This window comes from Ovis aries, chromosome 13 (assembly GCF_016772045.2).
Source record: "Ovis aries strain OAR_USU_Benz2616 breed Rambouillet chromosome 13, ARS-UI_Ramb_v3.0, whole genome shotgun sequence".
Lineage (NCBI taxonomy): Eukaryota > Metazoa > Chordata > Mammalia > Artiodactyla > Bovidae > Ovis > Ovis aries.
Window position 1 is genome coordinate 34629274 of NC_056066.1, and position 24058 is coordinate 34653331.

General features: G+C 38.3%; 1 protein-coding gene across 2 annotated transcripts in view; it reads right to left on the reverse strand.

Annotated features, from left to right (window-relative positions):
- Positions 1-24058, reverse strand: part of MTPAP (mitochondrial poly(A) polymerase) — a 31978-nt gene that overhangs the window by 5936 nt on the left and 1984 nt on the right. For both annotated transcript variants that reach the window (XM_012188471.5, XM_004014273.6), the window contains exons 2-8: positions 21177-21349; positions 20422-20655; positions 18597-18821; positions 11095-11306; positions 8269-8495; positions 1696-1788; positions 1542-1615 (exon numbers count right to left, since the gene is read on the reverse strand). In XM_012188471.5, coding sequence (XP_012043861.2) covers positions 1542-1615; positions 1696-1788; positions 8269-8495; positions 11095-11306; positions 18597-18821; positions 20422-20655; positions 21177-21349 — 1238 coding nt within the window. The remainder of the gene's footprint in view (positions 1-1541; positions 1616-1695; positions 1789-8268; positions 8496-11094; positions 11307-18596; positions 18822-20421; positions 20656-21176; positions 21350-24058) is intronic.

The following is a 24058-nucleotide window of genomic DNA, read 5'->3' on the forward strand; positions in this document are numbered from 1 at the left end:
GTTGAAAAAAAAACAAAAAAGAATATCTGAGTATGTGTTTTATGAAGCCAGTCTTACACGGGCTGTAACTAAATATCCACACGCTAAACAGAATAAACCCAGAGGCCATCTCACGTACCCCCAACTTGTAAACAGATTCTGCTTGGAGTTTGCTCTGATGGTTCTTCTTTTACGGAAAATGCCATTCCGCCTAATCAGATGAACCAAAATCATAAATTCACTTGCCTAGGTAAATTAAACCCTAAGGGCTCAAATTGAGGGAATTACTAAAATTTAACTTATATGCAGAGTACATCATGAGAAACGCTGGGCTGGAAGAAGCACAAGCTGGAATCAAGATTGCTGGGAGAAATATCAATAACCTCAGATATGCAGATGACACCACCCTTATGGCAGAAAGTGAAAAGGAACTCAAAAACCTCTTGATGAAAGTGAAAGAGGAGAGTGAAAAAGTTGGCTTAAAGCTCAACATTCAGAAAATGAAGATCATGGCATCTGGTCCCATCACTTCATGGGAAATAGATGGGGAAACAGTGGAAAGTGTCAGATTTTATTTTTGGGGGCTCCAAAATCACTGCAGTTGGTGACTGAAGCCATGAAATTAAAAGACGCTTACTCCTTGGAAGAAAATTTATGACCAACCTAGACAGCATATTCAAAAGCAGAGACATTACTTTGCCAACAAAGGTCTGTCTAGTCAAGGCTATGGTTTTTCCAGTGGTCGTGTATGGATGTGAGAGTTGGACTTGAGGAAAGCTGAGTGCCGAAGAATTGATGCTTTTGAACTGTGGTGTTGAAGAAGACTCTTGAGAGTCCCTTGGACTGCAAGGAGATCCAACCAGTCCATTCTAAAGGAGATCAGCCCTGGGATTTCTTTGGAAGGAATGATGCTAAAGCTGAAACTCCAATACTTTGGCCACCTCCTGCGAAGAGCTGACTCATTGGAAAAGACTCTGATGCTGGGAGGGATTGGGGGCATAAGGAGAAGGGGACGACAGAGGATGAGATGGCTGGACGGCATCACTGACTCGATGGATGTGAGTCTGAGTGAACTCTGGGAGTTGGTGATGGACAGGGAGGCCTGGCATGCTGCGATTCATGGGGTCGCAAAGAGTCAGACACGACTGAGCAACTGAACTGAACTGAACTGATCTTTGGGACTAGGTATTCCATTTCTTCCACAGAAATTCAATCTGGTTTATGAAATTCAATCTGGTTTATAAAACTGTATATAAAATTATGCTTTCTAAAAAACTTTTTAGAATATATTCCATATTTTGAAGGATACAGTCTTAGTAGCAGGTGATGACAGAGATATCATGGCAAACTGACAAAGACAGATGCTGAAAAAAAACTGGTCTACTAGATGATATCTTGGCCCAAGTCATGTAGCTCCACTAGGTGTCAATTTTTTATTACTCTCTATCATCAAGAGTTGACATGCAATGACATTTGTTAGAATGCTTTGAAAACTACACTCATTAAATATTAGTACAGTAGAAAACCATATACCTAATCATCAAATATTAAATAGTACTTACCTGTCGAATATTTATGGAATTTTTATTGAATGCAAAATTTCCAAAATACTCAAAAAATTCTTTCAGTAGTAATTCTGTAAGAAAATAAAACAAGAAAGATAATAAGAAAGTCTATTTCAGTCCAAAAAGGAACAAAGAAAAGGAAAACACCTACCTAGTGTTTCTGTATTTCCTGAAGGTTTAATTCTATTCAAGTCACGAACAAATGTACAGTTGTGGCCTTCTATTATACACTTATCTTCTGCATCTTAAATAAACAGAAATGGAAAATATTTCACATTCTATTTCAAAGATATTCCCTACTTCAGAAATTTATAATCACACAAAGCAAAGCTATAGATTAACATGTCCTATTATTGGTCAGGGTTTTTTATATATAGTATAAATAGTAGGATTAAAACTCCATTAAAAAGGATTTGAGAGCAATTATACTACAGTAAAATTAACCTTACATGAACTTTGGTGAACAGACTGTCCATCAATGCTCAATGATTCGTAATCTATCCTCTGAGGTCATCAGTTTTCTAGTAATAAATGAAAATGTAGACTTTTCCCATCTTTCACCCACTTAAATCCTGGTACTATCTTTGATCAAGTATATTTAATTTAGATCTCCATTTTCAGTCTTATTACCCTTTTGTGCATTTACTTTCAATAACTCATCCAAGACACATACAAACTGAATGTTCTAAGAGTTCTGAAAAACTTCTGGTAATTTCTAAGAGGCAGGCCTCTGCAGTGACTGGGATTCAGTAAGACTCATTTAATGGCACATTGGACTCAAACACAATTCACCTTTCCTAACAGTATTTACATCTTTAGATGTAATCATTTCCCTAGTTATGGATAAATATACAGCCACCATGAAATCCTTCATCCATTCTAATCCACCTTCCACTGTACAAATGCAGGCAAACAAACTCCCATTCTTAGAAGTCTAATCAACCGCCACTAAAAGGACTTTCTCTTTTCCTAACTGTAAGGGGGCGCTCAGCCTTTTGTCCTGTGCTCCATCAGCAAGCACCTGACCAACCCATGGCTGCATTCATGCTATCTACTCCCTGACCCCAGTCTGGGACTAGAGAGACCACTGTCCAGTCCAAGGCAGTGATGACCTTCCCTCTTCCCACTGGCCAGTCCACAACAACAGTGTCCGGCATACAGCAGGCACATAACCAAGAATCTGAATGCTAGCTGATATTTGACTTTGAATGATTATCTATAATGGCCAGAGAGAAATTCATAAAACAAGGTTTCTTCAAACTACTGCCTCCCTTTTTTTGGTGTGGTTTTGGTTATTTTTTAACCAACCTGGTTACTGACTTAAGTACTCAAAAATCATTCCAGATTCTAACATTGATTCTAAACTCTGAAACTGTTACTCATTTTTTAACAGCAAATTTTATGTGCACTGTTAAACAACTGAAGAATTTATATACAGGTCCATTTAGATTTATTTTTCCTGGGACCTGGGCACATGCCTCGTTATTTCAAATTATCAGCAGGCCAGTCATATATATTGATGCTCTTTTAGCTGCTGTGTCTTATTTTTCTTTTTTCCAGGAATATATTTACAATAGAAAAGTAAATCCACATTAAAGTATATCTATATAAAAGTATTAAATATTTCTAGGAATGTACAGTGATAAAAAACAGACTGTGTCTGTAACTGTCGGTCTTCACCAGAAAAAGTTTTTAACAGAAAGTAGTAAAACTTGAAGGAAAAAAAACGATCCCCTGATTTAAGACAGGGCCAGTTTTGTTTTCTCAAAACCCCTAAGGCATTCAAACCCAGGAAACAACTCAGCTGTTAAGTCTTCTCCCTTTTTATTCTCGCCCCTGTTTTTCTGCTATTAAACAATATACAAATAATAGTCATTAAAATTAAAAATTCAGTTCCTCAGTCACACTACCCACATTTCTAATGCCTGATAGCCACAGGTAACAAGTGGCTGCCCAATGGACAACGTGATGACAGGAAGCTCCACTGAACCATGCTGCCGTAGAGAAATCATTCTCAACCTCTTCAAACATAAGACACCCTGTTGTATGTGTGCGTGCTCAGTCGCTCAGTCATGTCCAACTCTTTGCGGTCCCATGGACTATAGCCCACCACGCTCCTCTGTCCATGGGATTTCCCAGGCAAGAATATTGGAGAGGGTTTCCCTTTCCTACTCTAGGGGATCTCCCCAAATCAGGGATATCTCCTGCACTGGCAGGTGGATTCCTTATTGCTGAGCCACCCGAGAAGCTCCTATGACACCCTATTTCTCTCTGTTCATTTCTATGGAAATTACTTACTTCTTAAAAGTATTGTATGAAACACTGGCGATCTACAGACAAGGTCACGCCCTACTACCCCTCCTACCAGGCCACACATCCAGTGACACTCAGCCGCTCTGGGTGGCACCTACATGCTGCTTCAGAGCACATGCTCTGGGGTAAAGATGGTGATATAAACTCAGCATCTACCTTTACCCCAAAGCACTACTGAAATGAGAGTAAAATGACATAAAATCTTAAAGATGGAGAATAGGAAAGACAAGAGCAACCAAAACTTTTATGTTGAAAAACTGATGGACAAGCAGCAATGACTGAAAGAGCTCTGAGAGCACTGGGTCCTAAACCAGCAGTAAAGAAAGCCAAGAAACCAGACGTTCAGGCAGAGCCCCCAGTAGCTTGGCAGCTGAAGTGCCAGATCTGACCAGGAGGGCCCAGCCTGGATGCCTGCTGCTTAGAGCAGCGAGACCCTGAGGTCTCTTCCTGACAGAAAATGTCGGGTTTACCCTGGAGACAGTATAAGAAAGAATCTCTATACTGGGAGATGAAAGACACGTTTGAGGGTGGGAAAACTATTCTAAACACAACAAATGGTGTAATAAACGTCAAAGTTTCAGCATGTTAGAAGCCAGGCCTTCTCTTCCAGAAAAAAAGACTGAAAGAGCATGTTCTAACATAGGAAACTTAGATGATGCAAAAAAAATTTTACCCAAGTGCCTGGAACTCAATGAATTGTCCCTGGGTCATGAAGAATGAGCAACTAAAGCTCTCTTCTATGTTGGGGTCTCTGCATCAAACTTGCTGAAAGTGCCACTCAGTCATTTCTTCTTGAAACCTTTAATTCATCATAGGAAAGAAAAACAGGCATCCTAAACAAAAGAACTCTAATCAAACGACTGATTATAAGAGGAAGATGCTGGATTAAAAGCATTAAGCACAGAAGTAAATATTACAAAGGGACCATAGCCAAAACAAGACAGAAAACGCAAGAAGACAAAAGAGACACATGGGGAAAGCGGTAGAGACTGTAAGAGAACATGAAGAAACAAAACTTCAAGAATAACCAAACTATGAAAGCTGCCATCGTGCTCAGTACAAACAGCCTTCAACTTTAAAATGTTCATCCAATCATCTGAATCTATTTACTGAACTCCTCTAAGCCAGGAGTGGAAAATGCAGAGACAAAGCAGACAGCCTGACCTAGAAACGCTTGGTCAAGGCAGCCAGATCAAAGAACAACAATCTAATTGTTGTCACAATACAGGTGTGTTCCAGGTGCTTGGAAGGCAACAGGGCACCACCTCTGAGAAGGAAGGGAGGAGAGAGGAAGCCAGGAAAGACCTAAGAAGTCAGATTCTGGACTGGGTTTGTCTTTTCTCTTCCCTGGCTCGATCGGGATGAGCTTCTCCAGGTAAAAAGGGAAGGCGGGAGAAGAAGCCACTGCAGGCGAAGGCACAAGATGTGCAGGAGTGCAGAGGCTCTAGGGTCAGGGAGGAGCATGGAGGACTGCAGCTCCTGAGCTGCACACGGAAGAGAAGGTACAAGCAGAGGAGGGAGACAAAGATCATGAGGGACCCTAAACGCAAAGTTAGAAGGTCTGGACTTCAACTTCCAGATTTCAAACAGTGGTTGGCAAAGTCCTAGAAGTGCTGACAAGTGTTCCACAAACTGACACTGCCTTCTACTAATAAACTAGCAGGCAATCAAGCAAGCTTGCTCTCTTACTTTCTTCTTTTTGAAACAATACAAATTAATAGGCTCTATCTGAATATCAAAGGAGAGGCACAGTTCAGAAAAAAATGACTCTAACAAGACTCAAGCCCCTCAGCTGATGAACCATGGAGTTCCCACGATGGTGATGATTTCACAGTTTAACACTGTTTTTATTCTTAGCCATATTCTGTTGAAGATACATTGGTCTGGGACCCCTGGTTAAAATCAGAAAAGTATAAAAAGCATGGATTCTAAGGAATACATCAATGAGTTAGGGAAAAAAAATTTAGATACATTCTTCTCAAAATTATCTTTACTACATCCTTCATACACACATTTACCTATGAAAAAGTATTTCACAGCAAGTTCAAGATTCCACTAGAAGTTAAAAAATCAATGATCAAAAAGTAGCAACAACTATATCAAGTTCACTTTTACATTTATTATCAATTCACACCTATAATTTGCTATGTGGAAAAAAGCAACTGAAATGGCCTGATTTCTCTGACCATGTTTAAGAATGAGCATGAAAAATGTTAAACTACCAATTTGGTATTTTTAAGTAGAAAATAAAAGAATTCCCATCAAAGGAATGTTTTGATGCCATAGAATGTGATTAAATTTGTATTTGGCTTAAAATAGATTTGGAATAAAAACTCAAAATGTTGTTTTAAATTTGTTCACAAATTATATTTTCTCTAAAACAATTAGTGGAAATTTAAAAAGATAATAGGAAAATTACTGAAAGGATTTCAAGAGAGTGAATACTACAATTAGATGTGAATTTCTGAAAATCACTGTTAGTTAAGAACAGAGCAGTGGGAAGGGAGAAGCGGTACAAATGTCCCCAGGCAGAGATGTGAAGGGCCTCACAGCGGCAGGGGTGGGAGAGAACCACCAAGGTGTGATGGTGTGCCGCTAACACAAATCTGCTTCAAAGCAGCCTCCTTTTTTCAGTTTCTATTCTTTCTTCTCTTCTGAACTCCAAAACCCATGATACTTCCCCAAACAGTTTCTAGGAAAGTAGTCTTAAGCATCAGTGCACACAGCAGGACTGAACAGGAAGTGGTCTTTCCAGGCGGCTAACAGGTGAGATCTACCCAGGTTTTCTGTTGGTTACTAGATTTAAGCATTGCCTGAGAACATCGTCTGTATAAACCACTGCACCAAAAACCACACCTGACACATAGTTTGCAGCCAACAGATCCAAAGTGAATGAATGACACCGAATGAGGAGATGAACACAGGCATGGACCTCAAAGGTGAGATACAGGCCCGCCGCTCTACCTCCCTCTAAACTTCCGACTTTCCATAACCTACCACACGGAGATTTTTAAAGCTTACTTTCAAGTGGTACCAACACTTACAAGCGATTACTTCTAATCTGAATAAGAAAAGTGGCATGGGAGTGAACTTAAAAGAATTTATAGAGAAGAAAAGGCATGTTCCAGGATGAAAAACAAACATCACAAAAAAAGGAGCTAAGAGGAAATGTTATGAACATGTCATTGGCTGAAATGTGGGAATACATGAAGAGAAAGAGTGGGAGAAAAGGCTGGAAAAATGGCTACAGGTGAAAATCCTATATAATACAAAGCTAAGCCAACTGCTTGAGGTTTATTCTATAGGGAATAAAATCCTTTTAAAATCCCTTTAAAGAGGGTCACTTTAGGAGTGAACTTTATAAGAATTATCTGGCAGCAATATATGGGAGGGGCAGAAGATGGAGTGCATATACATTTTCTGAGTAAATCCCTGAATTATTTTCCTTTCATAATTTAAGACTGTAATACCTTAGTATCTCCCCCAGCAGCCTATCAAAATTTCAATTTATTAAAAACACAAATTAAATAGTATACTAATTCTAAAACCATTTACCTAAGATTGCCTATAAACTTTCAACCAAAAAAAAAAAAAAAAAAAAAAATTAGGACCTTGAAACACCATGAAATGGTTTTTGGCATTTCTAAGAGAAATCTGGAAATAGCTTCAAACTTGGAAAGCCATTTGTAAGCTGGGCTCCAATCAGAAGCTGCATCTGGGATACATTTTTCTCCAAGGTCATTCCAAACTTGGTCAAGCCAGGAGAGGCTCCAACTGGCTCAGGAGATGGTAAACAATGTTGCCAACTGACACAGTAAGACAGAGCTCTTGAAAAATTTTAAAGGCCTCTGCTTCACAAATCATCAGCTCTCATGACCCCTGGTGGACATTAAGAAAATTAACAGCTTTTAGATTTTATTAATAGTCACGACACTTTGAAAATACATGACCCTTAAACAAACTGAGTGCCCAAGAACTGATGCTTTCAAACTGTGGTGCTAGAGAAGACTCTTGAGAGTCCCTTGGATAGCAAGGAGATTAATCCTAATGGAAGTCAACCCTGAATATTCATTGGAAGGACTGATGCTGAAGCTCCAATACTTTGGCCACTTGATGCAAAGAGCCGACTCATTGGAAAAGACTCTGATGCTGGGAAAGACTGAAGCCAGGAGGAGAAGGGGGCGACAGGATGAGATGGTTGGATGGCATCACCGACTCAATGGACATGAGTTTGAGCGAACTCCAGTACATAGTGAAGGACGGGGAGGCCTGGCATGCTGCAGTCCATGGGGTTGCAAAGAGTTACCTGACTGAGCAAGTGAACAATAAACAAACAAACACACATGGCTTTGATAACACATGGTAATGCTATCCATTCAAACAGAGAGAAAACAGATGCTTTGAGTCTCACCTGCAAGGGTTTTTAGGTAGTCTAGTGTTGGAAGAATAGGAGGTGACCTCCTCTGGAGAAAAAAGATGACCATCATGGTGAGGGAGAAATTTGTAATCCAAGCACCAGGAATACTACTTGTTAACGAATGTGCTCGAGCCCAGCATCGGACACTGAACACCAAGGCTCTAACCCGCGAGTCCAGGGCACCATACATGTAAAGCAGTTCAGAACTTTTCAACGCAATCCTTCGAAAGAGAAAAATAACAGAAATTTTCAACCCCCCAAATTATGATCCCAGAGTAGAACAAAACACAAACCTGGGCATATATCTAACTATCTTACTCTATCTAAACATATTCAGAACAACAAGAGCAGATCATCAAATGCATTATGTATTTGCAATATAACATTTAATATTAATGATAACCTTTCATTACCATTAAAACATTCTTCTAAATGCTGACAACCACAATGCAGTTATCACACTTAAAAATTTTAAATCAAAGTTCTTAAACATGATGTAATAAGTAAAATAATACCTAAGTGCTGTTTATTAACTATCAATAAAGACACAGGCAGGTCTGTAATTACAGGAGCTTCATACTTTAGTTGCACACAGATTAACTAGTCCTTTTCTGTTTTGAGTCATTATTAATTCCTGTGTTTATTTGCTGCACCCACAGCTTTTCTAGTGTTTTAAGGGGCACTGAAGAGACATGCAGAGAAGATACAGACAAAATGAACAAAGTCAGAATCAGAATCTATTTGGGCTATAGGCATTCCAATCCAGTGGTTCTGCAGATTAATTAAAACTGTGCTGCATGATTATTTCTGATCTTCATATCAGAAGAAGCTGGAAGGAAAATGAAGTCCTATGTAGGATTTGCACTCACCACAGGAAGAAAAATATGACAAAGATTTCCTGATAACTGAATTTCAAAAACAATTTGATCTTGTTATGGATTGATTATAGGTGACCTAACCTTATACTTTATCATCCAAATCAGGACACTTCAGAATGGGAAAGGGAGATTATCTAATCCTTTGACAGACAAGGGAAATATTATACTTATTTTATCAAGCAAGTATAAGTCTTTTAAAATTCAGCCAAAATTACTTAAGTGTACTATTTATAAAAAACACAACTCAGGAAGATTAAATATGTATTAAGAAATCAGTCTTCAGAGCCTATTTTCTAAGTCTTCTAGTCATGTTATAATGCAAAGAGTTATAAGAAATATTTTTAAATTAAGTTCCTAATGATCAAGACATGTCTTGTAATTTCTCAAAGACCCAAGAGAGGGCACATGTTATTTCACAGTATCAACTCCAAACTGCCTACTAAGTACCATCATGGGTGGCACTTCCGGAGTTTAAGGAAAGGAGAGGAAATGGCAAATTAGAAATTCATGGTGATTAAATGTTTGAGCTATGTAAATGAAGCTAAATTAAGCTGAAAAATAAGTAGCACACAGTACAAGGTATCTGATATAAAGAAACATGCAAGTATAAAAAGTCTGATGCATATTAAATAAATTTTTTAAAACTACAGCAACAAGACAATGAAAGTAACATTATTACCAAGATAAAAGTCATTTTATTCGACTTACATACTATAAAGAAAATATAGTAATGATAGAAAGTATAATATGTATTTTTATTTATTTTTACTAAATGAGCCACTTGAGAGAAATTCAGAAGTATTTAGCACTGACTTGTTAGTGAACACTTGAGTTTATTCAAAACTGCTCCAGATTGGATTTTCTGAATCTATTTTTAGTTATGATTATTTAACTAACAGATAGTACAGGGAGACAAAACGCACGCAATGAGTCTGCTGCTGCCGCCAAGCCGCTTCAGTCGTGTCTGACTCTGTGCGACCCCACAGACGGCAGCCCACCAGGCTCCCCCTCACTGGGATTCTCCAGGGAAGAACATTGGAGTGGGTTGCCATTTCCTTCTCCAATGCAATGAGTATACTAGAGTGTAAAGAAATAAACGCCTCAACTGAAGAGTGTTCTCTACTGAGAACCAAAGAAAAGTTACCAGAGCATAAAAGAACTCGTCATTCTCATTACTCTCACTTTTTTTTAAGCAAACAGGTTGATAATAAAAATGAAAACATGCTGAAGAAAACTATGCAGTCTTATTAGGCTGCTCAGTCCACCATTTGCTTGACACAAAGTTGACTATGCTAAACCACTTAAGTCGTGTCCAACTCTGTGCGACCCCATAGACGGCAGCCCACCAGGCTCCCCGGTCCCTGGGATTCTCCAGGCAAGAACACTGGAGTGGGTTGCCATTTCCTTCTCCAATGCAAGAAAGTGAAAAGTGAAAGTGAAGTCACTGAGTCATGTCCAACTCTCAGTGACCCCATGGACTGCAGCCCACCAGGCTCCTCCATCCATGGGATTTTCCAGGCAAGAGTACTGGAGTGGGGTGCCATAAATTTGACTATATCTGGAGGCAATTCCAAGGACAAACTCAAGATGCCACTTTACTTTCTAAGTAAACTAGAAGGCTAGATACTCAGGAATTTTTGAGTTGTTATCAGGCTATATAAGTAGGAACAATGAAACACAGTTCTCAGAAGATGTTTGTTAGGTATGTTAACATTTTAACATAGTATCTTAACATTTTATTAAGAACACCAAAAAAAAAAAAAAAAGAAAAACCCAATAGATATTATATAGTATAAGAGAAAGTACTTCCTACTTTTCAAGTTTTCACATTTTAAAAAAATTACTAGTAAAGCATATCTGACAGTCAAAAATCACTGTTTCTACACAAGAAAAACTATGCTAATCCTTTGTAACATTCATTTTAGACGGTAAGAGACCATACCTATTGTTAGCAGTCAGATCACACTGAAATCCGGAGGCCTGGTGAGAGAACCTGACAAGCGGGCAGCGGGCATTCAGGATCCTCTGGACTCCCACGCAGCCTGGGCCAAACTGGTCTAGGCACTCTCCTATCACAGACAGGATCTTCTGAGTTGCAACTCTTTCTGAAGGAACATTTTTCACTTGAAATTCCATCAGAAAATTTCCTGAGGTCTGAATAAAAAAACATTAGCAAATAGCTTTTTATAAAAAGGAACTTCTGAAACTTTTCTAAAAGGATGCTCTAAGTCATTTCTGGTCAAAACACACATACACAAAACAAAAAATTAATAACCATACAGACACAAAAAATTCTCCATGCAATCACAGCCAAAAGCAGACCCCAAATCCTCAACTGTCAAAATGAAAAGACAATTGACAGACTAGGAGAAAATATTTGCAGTTTGACTGGACAAGGGCCAATATATACAAATGGCTCATACAACTCAGTGACAGAAACAAGAACCAAAGGAAAAAAAAAAGACCCAATCAAAAAATGTGTATAAGACCTAAACAGACATTTCTCCAAAGAAGACACACAGATGGCCAATAGTCATACGAAAAGATGCTCAACATCACTAATTACTGGAGAAACGTAAATCAAAGCTAAAATTAGGTGGGAGGGAGGTTCAAGAGGGAGGGGACATATGTATATCCATGGCTGATTCATGTTGATGTATGGCAGAAACCAACACAATATTGTAAAGCAATTATCCTTCTATTAAAAATAAATTAAAAAACAATTAAATATCACCTCACACCAGTCAGAACAGCCATCATTAAAAAGTCTACAAATAATAAATGCTGGAGAGGGTGAAGAGAAAAGGGAACCCTCCTACACTCTTCATGGAAATGCAAATTGGTGAAGCCACTATGGAAAACAGTATAAAGGTTCCTTTAAAAAACAAAAATAGAGCTACCATATGATCCAAAACTCCATCTCTTGAGCATTTATCTGGAGAAAAATCTGAAAAGATAGATGCACCCCAATGCTCATGGCAGCACTGTTTACAACAGACGAGACATAGCAGCAACCTAAATGTCCACTGACAGATGGATAAAGATGATGTGATATACACTCACACACACACACACACACACACACACACACACTCACACACACACTGGAATACTACTCAGCCATAAAAAAGAATGAAATAATGCTATTTACACAACGTCAATGGACCAAAGATTACCATGAAGTCAGAAGGAGAAAGACAAATATATGATACCACTTACATGTGGAATTTAAAATATGATACAAATAAACTTATTTATAAAATAAAAACAGACTCATAGACATAGAAAACAAACTTATGGTTACCAAAGGGTATGGGGAAAGGGAAGGGATAAATTAGGAGTTTAGAATTAGCAGATATAAACTGCTATATATAAAATGAACAACAAGGTCCTACTGTATAGCACAGATGACTATATTAAATATCCTGTGATAACCATAATGGAAAAGAATATGCAAAAGAACAGACACAATATATGTATAATGGAATCACTTTGCTGTACACCAGAAATGAACATGACATTGTAAATCAACTTATACTTCAATAAAAACATTAAAAAAAAATCTTCAGTTGTCTTTTGATTCTCTAGAGTATAAAATACTAACTTGAAAGATCATTGGCTTTTTATAATTGACTTATGTAATACTACATGTAGAACCACAGACTCTGTGAACATATACATGCCCTTTCCAAGTCAGCCTTTCCATTTTCATAAGATCTGCAAACCCACAGTAGTTACAACAGGAAATACATGCATGAGGACAGCAGATCAACAGAAGGAAACAGACAATATAACTAGATGTAACTATAGGCATTTAATAGTTAATAAAATGAACTCTGCAAATTACTGCAGAAATGCTGTTGAAAGAATGAGTCAAGTGGCCATCAAAAAAAGAAACTAGACTATTCCAAAACCAAAGTAAATTCACCACGGAGCAAAGACTTCAATAAAAAAGGTTTTAATCAATAAAATACCAGAATACAATGGGAGAATGTTTATACAATCATAAAGGATTCTCTAAGCATGACACAAAATTCCAGAACACACAAAAGAATGAATGAATAAAAATGAAAACCATCTTAAGGCCAAGCATATTTATTACTAGATAGAAGACAAATGAAGACAATAGTACATGTCATATAAAGGAATAATGTCCCTAATTTATGAAGGTTTGCACAGAGCCCAATTCTACAAATGGTCAAAAACATTTGAATAAGAAATTAACAGAAGAAATAAAACTGAGCAAGAAACATAGTAAAAGATGTTCTTGTTTTCCAGAAACTAAGAGGAAATTAAAATAGCAATGAGGTTTTTTTGATTATCAGTCTGGCGAAAACAAAAAGGCTGACAGGACCAGCTTTGGAGGGTGAGGAGAAACACATCCATCCTGACAACAGGAGTGTAAACTGAGACATACTTTTGGGACAACTTCAATACTGAAATAGCAAAACTTTGAATATGTAAGATTTTGACAAGTTACTAAAATCCTAGGAAATCACCCCAAAGGAATGCTAATACAAATGAGCAGATTTCCAAGCTGTTCACTCACTGCAGCACTATTTGTGTGGTAGATACCTTCTAAAAGCTCTATCTGGCTTAAAGCCCTCTACCCTCAACCCGCCCCTCTTCGAGAACGCATTCCTCCTGAAAGGATCAAGGCCCTGACAATGCATGTGGGCCAGACAGGGTTGCTGACGCAAGCACCGTGGAGGCTCCCCCTCACCGCCCAGTGTTTCCACCAGAACTGCAACTGAGGGTCAGAGGCTACCAGGTGGCTGAAATAGAACTCAGAAACTTTGGGGCAGGCACATGCTACACCACCTGGATGAAAATGTAAAGAAAATCGAAGTGGGGTGGGGAAAGGAGTGAAGGGGAGGAAAATATTAAACAAAGCAAAACCTGGAGAGAAACAGACCCTTTGTGGATTGTTGATCATTTATACTTGAGTTCTAGTCTTTTCCTAGGACTCACCCACACTCCTGACTCCTGAGTTCTAGGATGCTTCCTCTACTTCTTCTGTTTGTTTAAGCTGCTCTGGGTTGGTTTCTGTTATGCACAACCGAAGAATATTACCTACTACAGTTGGCAATAAAGCAGGAAAAAAGATACTGGTCCCTAACTAACGAAAAAGGACTGGTTATGAAATAAATTATGGTACACTGAAGCGACTTAGCAGCAGCAGCATGGTACATTCATTCAATAGAATATTCTGCCGCCATTTTATAAAAGGATACAGTAGATTGAAGCTAAGACATATATATAGATTTAGTTATAATCTTTTCCTAACTGTCCTTAACTCAGGCTGAAGAATAAAACAAGTCCGGAGAATTACAAACCAAAGTGGGGTACCAAGACACACAGAGCACCAAGAGGAAGGAGAGGTTCATGACGGCATACAGCAATCAAGGAAGCTGCTTTATGGCGGATGAATTTAAAAGCAGTCCTGCTTTTTGTTGTTGTTGTTGTTGTTGTTACTTTATTTTTATTTATTTAAAAATTAAAATTTAAAAATGCTCCTGTTCCTCATTATATTTCTAAGAAGTTTCTATTAGCAAAGCTATTATAATCTTAAATAAGCACATATTTCAGAATATAAATATATAACAACACTGCTTAAGTTAAACCTACATACAAATTATGTCAAATTGCTTAGTGAGACTGGAGCACTGTCTTTTAAAATACTTTTTTCTAAATAGCTCTCCAGTTCAGAAATCTAACATCCAACTAAGTTTGCAACTCCTTCCTCTGCTTCCAACAGAAAAAAACTGTTTCTTACTGTCTACCAATCCTCTCAAACATTCTATGAACTGGTTCTACAGCACCAATCCAGTTTTACAGCTAGGAAAATCAAGGCATAGAGAAGGTAAATAACTTATCCACTGTCACACAGCTGTAAGTAGAAGAATGATTAATCTGCACTGTGACTCCTGAGCCCAAGCTTTCACCATCACAATATATTGTTAGCCATGTTAATTATTTAATATAAAAATAGCCTAATGTAACTTAAGCGTCCCCGCCAGGAATTTAATACAACTTCAAGTATTAAAAGCATGTTAGTCTTAGTAAGACTGATCCATTTCACTGTGATGTGTTTTATATTCCTTGGCCAGTTTTGACTCTGTAATTATACACCGAGCAGATAGGCACTGTGTGGGATGAGCAAATGAACAGACGTGGTCCTTGTTCTGCCCATGCTTATGATACAATGAGAGACACAGATCAACCACTAACTAAATGTAGCCCAGGAGGAATCTGGAGACAGAAAGATGAGCAAGACGCTGCAAAAAAGGAGTGATTAATTTTGACTGGAGCAAAGAAAAAAAAAATCAAGTATGGTTTTAAGAAGATGGAATCAGAACTAGGCCTTGCAAGCTGCTTAGGAATGGCAGTCAGGAATGGAAGGAAACAGCACTCCTCACTGAAGACACATAACAATTGTTTAGTTGTTATCCACATCATAAAAGTGCCTTGCTGCTGTTAGGTAATTAAGTGATGTGACTGAAAACCTGGTATGTGAAGATACAGAATGACAAATTATCACTAAAATGAATTACAAAACAGATCATTTAAATTCTGTGTTAAAAAGAACAGTTCTAAGTTTGTGGATGATCCAATCTGTGTTTTAAGGTAACTTCAGCAGAACCTGAGGGCTAGAATACCAAGGCCTAAGGCGAGGAATACGTGGAAAGCAAGATGTTGTTATAATCATTTAACTGACAATTTATAAGGGACCCTGTGACTGCAGCTTTGAGGATATAAATGAAGAGGCAGGCCTAAAAGATTAGCTTAGATTTCTTTGCTTAGGTGATAGCAAATATCAGGAAAGCTAAAACGCCACTAATTAATATGTGACACATAAATAAGAACTTTCATAAAAACTTAAGAATATTAACAAGGAGATGAAGATAAACTTTTGTTTTCAAAATGTTAAGTTTGAAGTTTCAACTAGACAGTCACACAGAGATTATTAGTTTGAAATACATAAGATAGAAAAGTCATATAAACCTAAGATTGTACAAAAATGCAGTTTTTCCAAATCAAAGTTGTAATTAAATTAAAGCCCCTCATATTGTTTGGGATGATACTGGACACACTGATTAACTTTACTCTGTCAGACATGCATGTTAATAAACCATAAATGGGATATAAAATCTCTAAACTGTAAATGGAAAGAAAGTAAGGGATGAAAGGGCAGAATAAAGAAAGAATTCAACAGAAGGAAGAAAGGAAGGAAAACCAAAGGAAAAGCATAGAAAATAGGAAATAAAAAATTAAACAGTAGAAATAAAATCAAATTTTTACCGGTAATAATAAATAAAAAGACTCAAAGATTGGAGTAAAAGCATAAAATTCAGTGATTTTCTATTAATACCCAAAATATAACAACATATGTTGCTGAGAGAAATATCAACAATCTCGGAAAGAGCCTCTTTATGAGGATAAAAGACTGAAAAAGCTGACTTAAAACTCAACATTTCAAAAACTAAGATCATGGCATCCTGTCCCATCACTTGATGGCAAATAGATGGGGGAAAAGTGGAAACAGTGATGGATTTTCTTTTCTCAAGCTCCAAAATCACTGCAGACTATGACTGCTGCTGCTGCTAAGTCACTTCAGTCGTGTCCGACTCTGTGTGACCCCATAGATGGCAGCCCACCAGGCTCCCCCGTCCCTGGGATTCTCCAGGCAAGAACACTGGAGTGGGTTGCCATTTCCTTCTCCAATGCAGGAAAGTGAAAAGTGAAAGGGAAGTCTCTCAGTCGTGTCCGACTCTTAGCGACCCCATGGACTGCAGCCTACTAGGCTCCTCCGTCCATGCGATTTTCTAGACAAGAGTACTGGAGTGGGGTGCCATCGCCTTCTCCAACTATGACTGCAGCCATGAAATTAAAACATGCTTGCTCCTTGGAAGGAAAGCTATGACAAACCTAGATAGTATATTAAAAGCAGAGACACTGCTTTGCCGTCAAAGGTCCATCTAGTCAAAGCTATGGTTTTTCCAGTAGTCATATATGGATGTGAGAGTTGGACCATAAAGAAGACAGCACCAACGAACGGATGCTTCTGAACTGTGGTGTTGGAAAAGACTCTTGAGAGTCCCCTGGACACCAAGATCATCAAATCAGTCAATCCTAAAGGAAACCAACTCTGAAAATTCATTAGAAGGACTGACGCTGAAATTGAAGCTCCAATACTTTGGCCATCTGACGCGAAGAGCTTCAGTTCAGTTCAGTTCAGTCGCTCAGTTGTGTCTGACTCTTTGCGACTCCATGGACTGCAGCACGCCAGGTTTTCCTGTCCACCACCAGCTCCCGGAGCCTACTCAAACTCAGTTCATCGAGTCAGTGATGCCATCCAATCATCTCATCCTCTGTCATCCCCTTCTCCTCCCTCATTCAATCTTTCCCAGCATCATGGTCTTTTCAGATGAGTCAGTTCTTCGCATCAGGTGGCTGAAGTATTGGAGCTTCAGCTTCAGCATCATTCCTTCCAATGAATATTCAGGACTGATTTCCTTTAGGATGGACTGGTTGGATCTCCTTGCAGTCCAAGGGACTCTCAAGAGTCTTCTCCAACACCACAGTTCAAAAGCATCAATTCTTCGGCGCTCAGCTTTCTTTACAGTCCAACTCTCACATCCATACATGACTACTGGAAAAACCATAGCTTCTCACTGGAAAAGACCCTGATGCTGGGAAGGATTGAGAGCAGGAGGAGAAGGGGCAACAGAGGATGGACAGTTGGATGGCATCACTGACTCAATGGACTTGAGTGTGAGCAAGCTCCAGGAGAGAGTGAAGGACAGGGAAGCCTGGCACACTGCAGTCCATGGAGTCTCGAAGAGTCAGACATGACTTAGCAACTGAACAAAAATGTGAAAGCTGAAAATAGTGATACAGAAGAAGGTTTCTGAGACGGATAACAAGCTGCCATCTTAATAAACAAAAAAGAATTCAAAGATAAGGCATTTACAGAGATGATGGACATAACAATGATAAATGAACAACCCGATAAAAAGGTATAATAATCATACACTTCTTTGAATACAATAAAAATCAGGAAAATTCTGAGAAACGAATGGAAACAAATAACATGAGATGTAAAAAGTATTTCAGTAACTAGGTTATGCAGATAAAATGATTAGTTAATATACACATAATCTGAAAAACACAGTAAGTAACCTTGGTCTACCCCAAAATTTCTCAACCCCCAAAAGGAACAAACATTTTATTACATGTTTAAGATAGTCACAAAAAATGACCACATATTAGACCAATGCAAAGAAGACTTTACAATTCCAAAGAAGCAGTATCAAATAGACTTTACTCTGTAACCACACTGCCTCTTAAGCTTAGAAATCAAGTTATAATTTCATTACGTCCAAAGATTTCCTTGATTTCTTCTAATAATTTTAACTTTGTGATTTAAAGAAATGCAGTTACCTTTTGAGCAGTAAATTTTCCAATTTCATCTAGATCCAAAAACATGTCCAAATCACATCCTAGTTTCCCAAAACTATTCACTGAGGAGCCAAAGGGTCTGACTGCACAGTCCGGAAAGTATGCAGCTGCTACATCTTCAATGAGAGAGCAGGTGAGATATCGGAGCCTGGTGTTCTCCTCTGTGAGCTGGAATTCCCTCAAGAGAGTGTTCAGCTGATCATCTACCTAGCTGGCCAAAACAGAAGAACAAAATACAGAAAATGTTCAGGTCATGTTGCATTAGGAGACCGACTTTAAAAATATACAATCTTTTTACATTGAGCCTTATTACAAATGCACTTTAAAGAGTACTGAGGAATGAGGAACGAGGAAGGATACCAGCAAAATAAAAGATGGCTCGAATTAAAACTATGACTGTTCTTAGGCACTGAGTATAAAGTATTGTTTCAGGAAAATGAAAACAGTAAAGTGCTCTAGTAGAGGAGGCAGAAATAACCACAAAGCTGGACATTTAAAGGAAGTTGCAGGGGAGAGGAGAGCCAATGCTAAAGGCAAGAAACACTAGAAAGCAGCAAAGTTTCAGGAATGAAGGCCCACGATCCCCCAGTTCCTTAGAGCAACAGTCCTGTGTGTTCCCTAGGAGACTAGTCTTAAAACGACCATACCATGAAGGTGTGCGCTGGAGCTCAGACATTCACATTTAAAAGAAAAGCCACAGCCTTAAAGGCCCACAAAGTAGAAGACATATGAAAGGTTAGAAGTTTTAAAAATTAGAAAAATACCCCCAAATAGTATATTTTGATAAAACCATAAAGAGATTCTTGAAAAGAACTAGCTAAATCTTTGACTAGTCTGTAAGAAAAACCAAAACTAATATAAACATCATGGCATCTGGTCCCATAGCTTCATGGCAAATAAAAGGGGGAACAATGGCAACAGTGACAGACTTTATTTTCTTGGGCTCCAAAATCACTGCAGACGGTGACTGCAGCCATGAAATTAAAAGACATTTTCTTCTTGGAAAAAAGGCTATGACCAACCTAGACAGCATATTAAAAAGCAGAGACATTATTTGGCCAACAAAGGTCTGTACAGTTACACCTACGGTTTTTCTAGCAGTCATGTACAGATATGAGAGTTGGACCATAAAGAAGGCTGAGCACCGAAGAACTGATGCTCTCGAACTGTGGTGTTAGAGAAGACTCTTGAGTCCCTTGGACAATAAGAAGATCCAACCAGTCAATCCTAAAGGAAATCAGTCCTGAATATTCATTGGAAGGACTGAGGCGAAAGCTGAAGTGCATATGATGCGAAGAGTCAATTCATTGGAAAAGACCCTGATGCTGGGAAAGACTGAAGGCAAGAGGAGAAGGGGGTGACAGAGGATGAGATGGTGGTATCACCAACTCAATGGACATGAGTTTGAGCAAACTCTGGGAGATGGTCAAGGACAGGGAAACCTGGCATGCTACAGTCCATGGGGTCGCAAAGAGTCAGATACAACTGAGCGACTCACCAACAACTACAAACATTATTAGAGCAGAAAAAAAAGAGATAAAACCAGAAATAAGATATTTTAGTTTACAAAAAGAATGTCATATACAATTATATGTCTGACAAGAGAGAGAAAACTAGAATCCAAAGGCCGCAAACTTTGGAAGAATGTGATTACTTCTTATGATCACAAATGGTGCATCTTTTACTTTTCACTCGGTCAGTATGCTCTGTAATGTGAATATTTAATAATATTTAATAAAAACTTAAAATGTACAAAACAAGTCAAATACACATATATCAAGTTGGGGAAGTATACCTAAAAACTTACACTTTCTGCACAACAAAGTAACTGATAAAGCTTCTTGCTTGAAGGAGAAGACTGGTTACTACATTGAATACTTGACAGTTCAGAAGTCTGGTTTACTGAATTTCTCAATTTTAAATTGAAATAACGTGACTTGAATGGAATTGCAGCCTCAGGGCCCAGGCTTGGAGTCCGGGTTATATTCTGCAACGAAGTTACACTTTCCTTCTGACAAAATTCTACAACAGCATAAAGACCCTAGATCAAAAACAAGAATAGAACACATACCTAAATACTATTAATATTTTTTAACTAATAGTGTTTTAGTTCATATTTCAAAGCAATTATCACAACATGAAAAACGTTCATTATTAAAATCTACAATGGTATGCACACAAGCAATGGTTTTAAACCATTATAAGCAGATCTATAAAAGGAACACTATAAAATGGTATGAGTTAAGTGAAGCTGAAAATAATGCTGACACAGAAAATTAAAAGGTTAAAAAAGACTTCCCACTGGCTCCAATGCCTAAGATAATGGAATGATTTAAAGTAGTCAAATTATTATTCAGCTATAATTCTGCTTATAATTCTGTAATACTCCTATAAGGACTTCTCATATTAAAAAAAAAAACCTCATTAAAGAAATTTAGATTAAAAAAAGCTGTAGGATATCAACAGGAAATATAACTTTACCATGTTGCAAAGGCAAGAGAGCAAAAAATAACTAAAAATATATATATGACTGTTAAGTCAGACTGTTTCTCAAATACTTACAAAACTTTCATAGAAGAAGTGGGTGTTAATAGGTCCGTGCTGGGATAAGAACTTGAGAAACTTCTTCTCATTGATTTTGTTTGGGCAGTGGATCAAGACAGTCCGCTGGGCCTGCTCTCGTCTCTCGTTTTGCAACTCAGAGAATCTCTTTTTTGGAGTTCTGTCTTCAGAGCCTAGGAATGAGACAAAGACATTACCAACACGTGAAATTTAAAGCATCTCTTAATAAGGTATATAAAGACTGTACACTTGACTACAGTCAAGTTTATCCTAACCTCATCTTCTTTCTTCTCCTCCTTTATCAAGGTGAAGTTGTGCTCCTCTCAATCTTTCTATTACCATTCCCTTGTGATTACCATTAAGCTGTCCACTGTTTTGATTGACTATATTCAATGAATAGCGCTAAAAAGGGAGTATTCCATAAAATTTTCTTTTTTTTTTTTCCATAAAATTTTCAAAGCAAAACCAGAAAAGTAAAACCACTTTTATAAATACACACATAAGATGTCTATTTAAGCTGTAACATTTCAAAGTCTAAAAGAAATACAAGCCTAAGTGCAATGAAACAAATGTGCCAAAGTCCCCTTTATAAAATAGTTTTTTTAAGTTGAAAGCCTTATTCTTTGACTTCTTGCTGTGTTCCCAGTCCGGTCTAAGCCCCATGGCCTGAGTATGAAGCGCCCAGCACCTTGGCCCCTTCTCACCCACGTTAACTTTCACCACCTCCTCCTCCTCCACACTACGCACCTACAGTGCTCTTCACACGACACCATCACACACACTATGAACTTTCACAGCCTCTTCTCTCTGGCTGCAATGCCCACCTTCTCATTTTCTGTCTCACAAACTCCCATTCATCCTGCAAATTGCGCTCAGGTCTGTGGAGACTTCTGACTCTTCTTGGCAGAACTGCCTCCACTCTGTCATACCTCACTTCAACATCTCTGGAAGAATGTCAGTCACAGTGTTGTATTTACTTTAACAACACAGAAGAGAACCTGTCTTCCATCCTTGGGCCAAGGATGACCTCAGTCTACTGACAGCCTTCCCACCTGGTCCCTATTTCCTTCTTTTTTTAATGGTCCAAGTTTTTCTATCCACTTTTCCAGTTATAATTACCACCTCGATCTTCTTGCTGCTGCTATTTACTGAGTCTACACTGATGTTCAACTGCTAATTGTAAAAGTAAAATCAAACTGCAAAATTTCATAGAGTAAATGTATAAATCCTCCTCCAGTTCTAATACCCAAGTATTCCAGACATTTTCAAGGCATATATAAACATATCCATCTGTACCTCTCCAGAGATAAACATTTTTCACACAACTGAAATTACTGAAAATGTACTGTACATTCTGTTCTGTAATATGCGTTTAAATATTTAATAGACTGTCATATCTTTTCATATCAGTAGATATATATTTACCTCATTTAAAAAATAATTGCATAAGTATTCTTGGATATTTATGGTAATTTAATTAATCCTCTATGATAAATATTTAGATGGTTTACCTTTATCACTATCACAAGCAACACTGCAGTATCATCAGTATACAATGTTTTTGTGCTTTTATGCAAGTATTTGCCTGCAGTTGGACTACTGAGGAGGATCAGACACTGAATTTGAGAAGGAGATCGAGAAGTTTGTTGAATGATGGAGAAACATGCTTGAAAAGACAGGAGGTGAGGGGGGAAGGCAGAGTCTACAGGACTAACAGCTCTGGCCTTGAACAACAGAAGGTACGAATGATGTAGACAGAACAAAGTCATGAAAGAGGGGTCAGAAAGTTCAGGTAATGTAAGTTCATTACCTTGTAAAAAGGCTTGTCAAATGTACAGAGAACACAGAGTGGGAAGGAAAAAGTAGTAAGTGCTAATATTTTAAGACAGATTCAAATTTTCAGCAGTCGTGATAACAATCTGATAAGCAAAAACACAGAGAATATTGTCCTTCATTTAGAATCAAAAACAACATAAACACACAGGCACATAACAGGGGGTGGGGGTTGGGTGGGTGGAGGAGAGGGATCAGCTAGCAGTAGATATATAAAAGAACAAAAGTGCGATCTGATGAAAGTTCAATATAAGCCAGGAGAATGTATTAACTTCTGGGGTGAGAATGGGGAGAAGATCGATATATATATAAAATCCAAGTTCAAGGGGTACCGTCACTTTTTCACTATTCACTGGTCAGGTCACACGTAGAGTACACACTCTGCTCCAGACATTAGGGATCTGAAGGATGCTGATTAACCAGAAAGAATCTAGAAAGAAGTAATAAAAGGTCTAAAACTCTGGTAGGGAAGCACTGCAAACAAAGAGGGGATTTACAACCTGGAACAAAAACCAGCGAGAACCCAACAGCTGCCCTTCCCCTGGTGCCGCACTTCCCAGCTTTCACAAAAACACTCTCTTCTGAATCTCATAATAACCTTTTGAGATAGACAGGGTAAGTATCATTAATGATGAAAAAACAAATCAAACATGTAACAAGCTGGGTAGCCTCTTAAAGAGCTCAGCTGCTCCTTGGTTGCCTGACACATGTCCCCTGTTCTGGTAACACACAACCCTGTCTGTGAGGTTGTAGGGGGTGGCTGTCAATAGCTATCTTCCCTTACATGCGCCCATGCCCCACTACGCGGGCCAGGACTCTTAAATGATTTGAAACAGCTCCTCTTGGTCCGGTAGGTGAGGGTGGTGGTGTGGGGTGGGGTGATGATCAAAAACTCTTTTTTAGATCTTTCAAATTCAGGCAAAAGATTATTCTCCCACTGGACAAAGTTGCAAGCTACTACTAGCGGCCATTCCTCCCCACCTCACCATTAACAAGCTGTAGAAGAAGAACCTGAGATAAGGAGGCCGCCACAAGACCAGCAGAGGAAA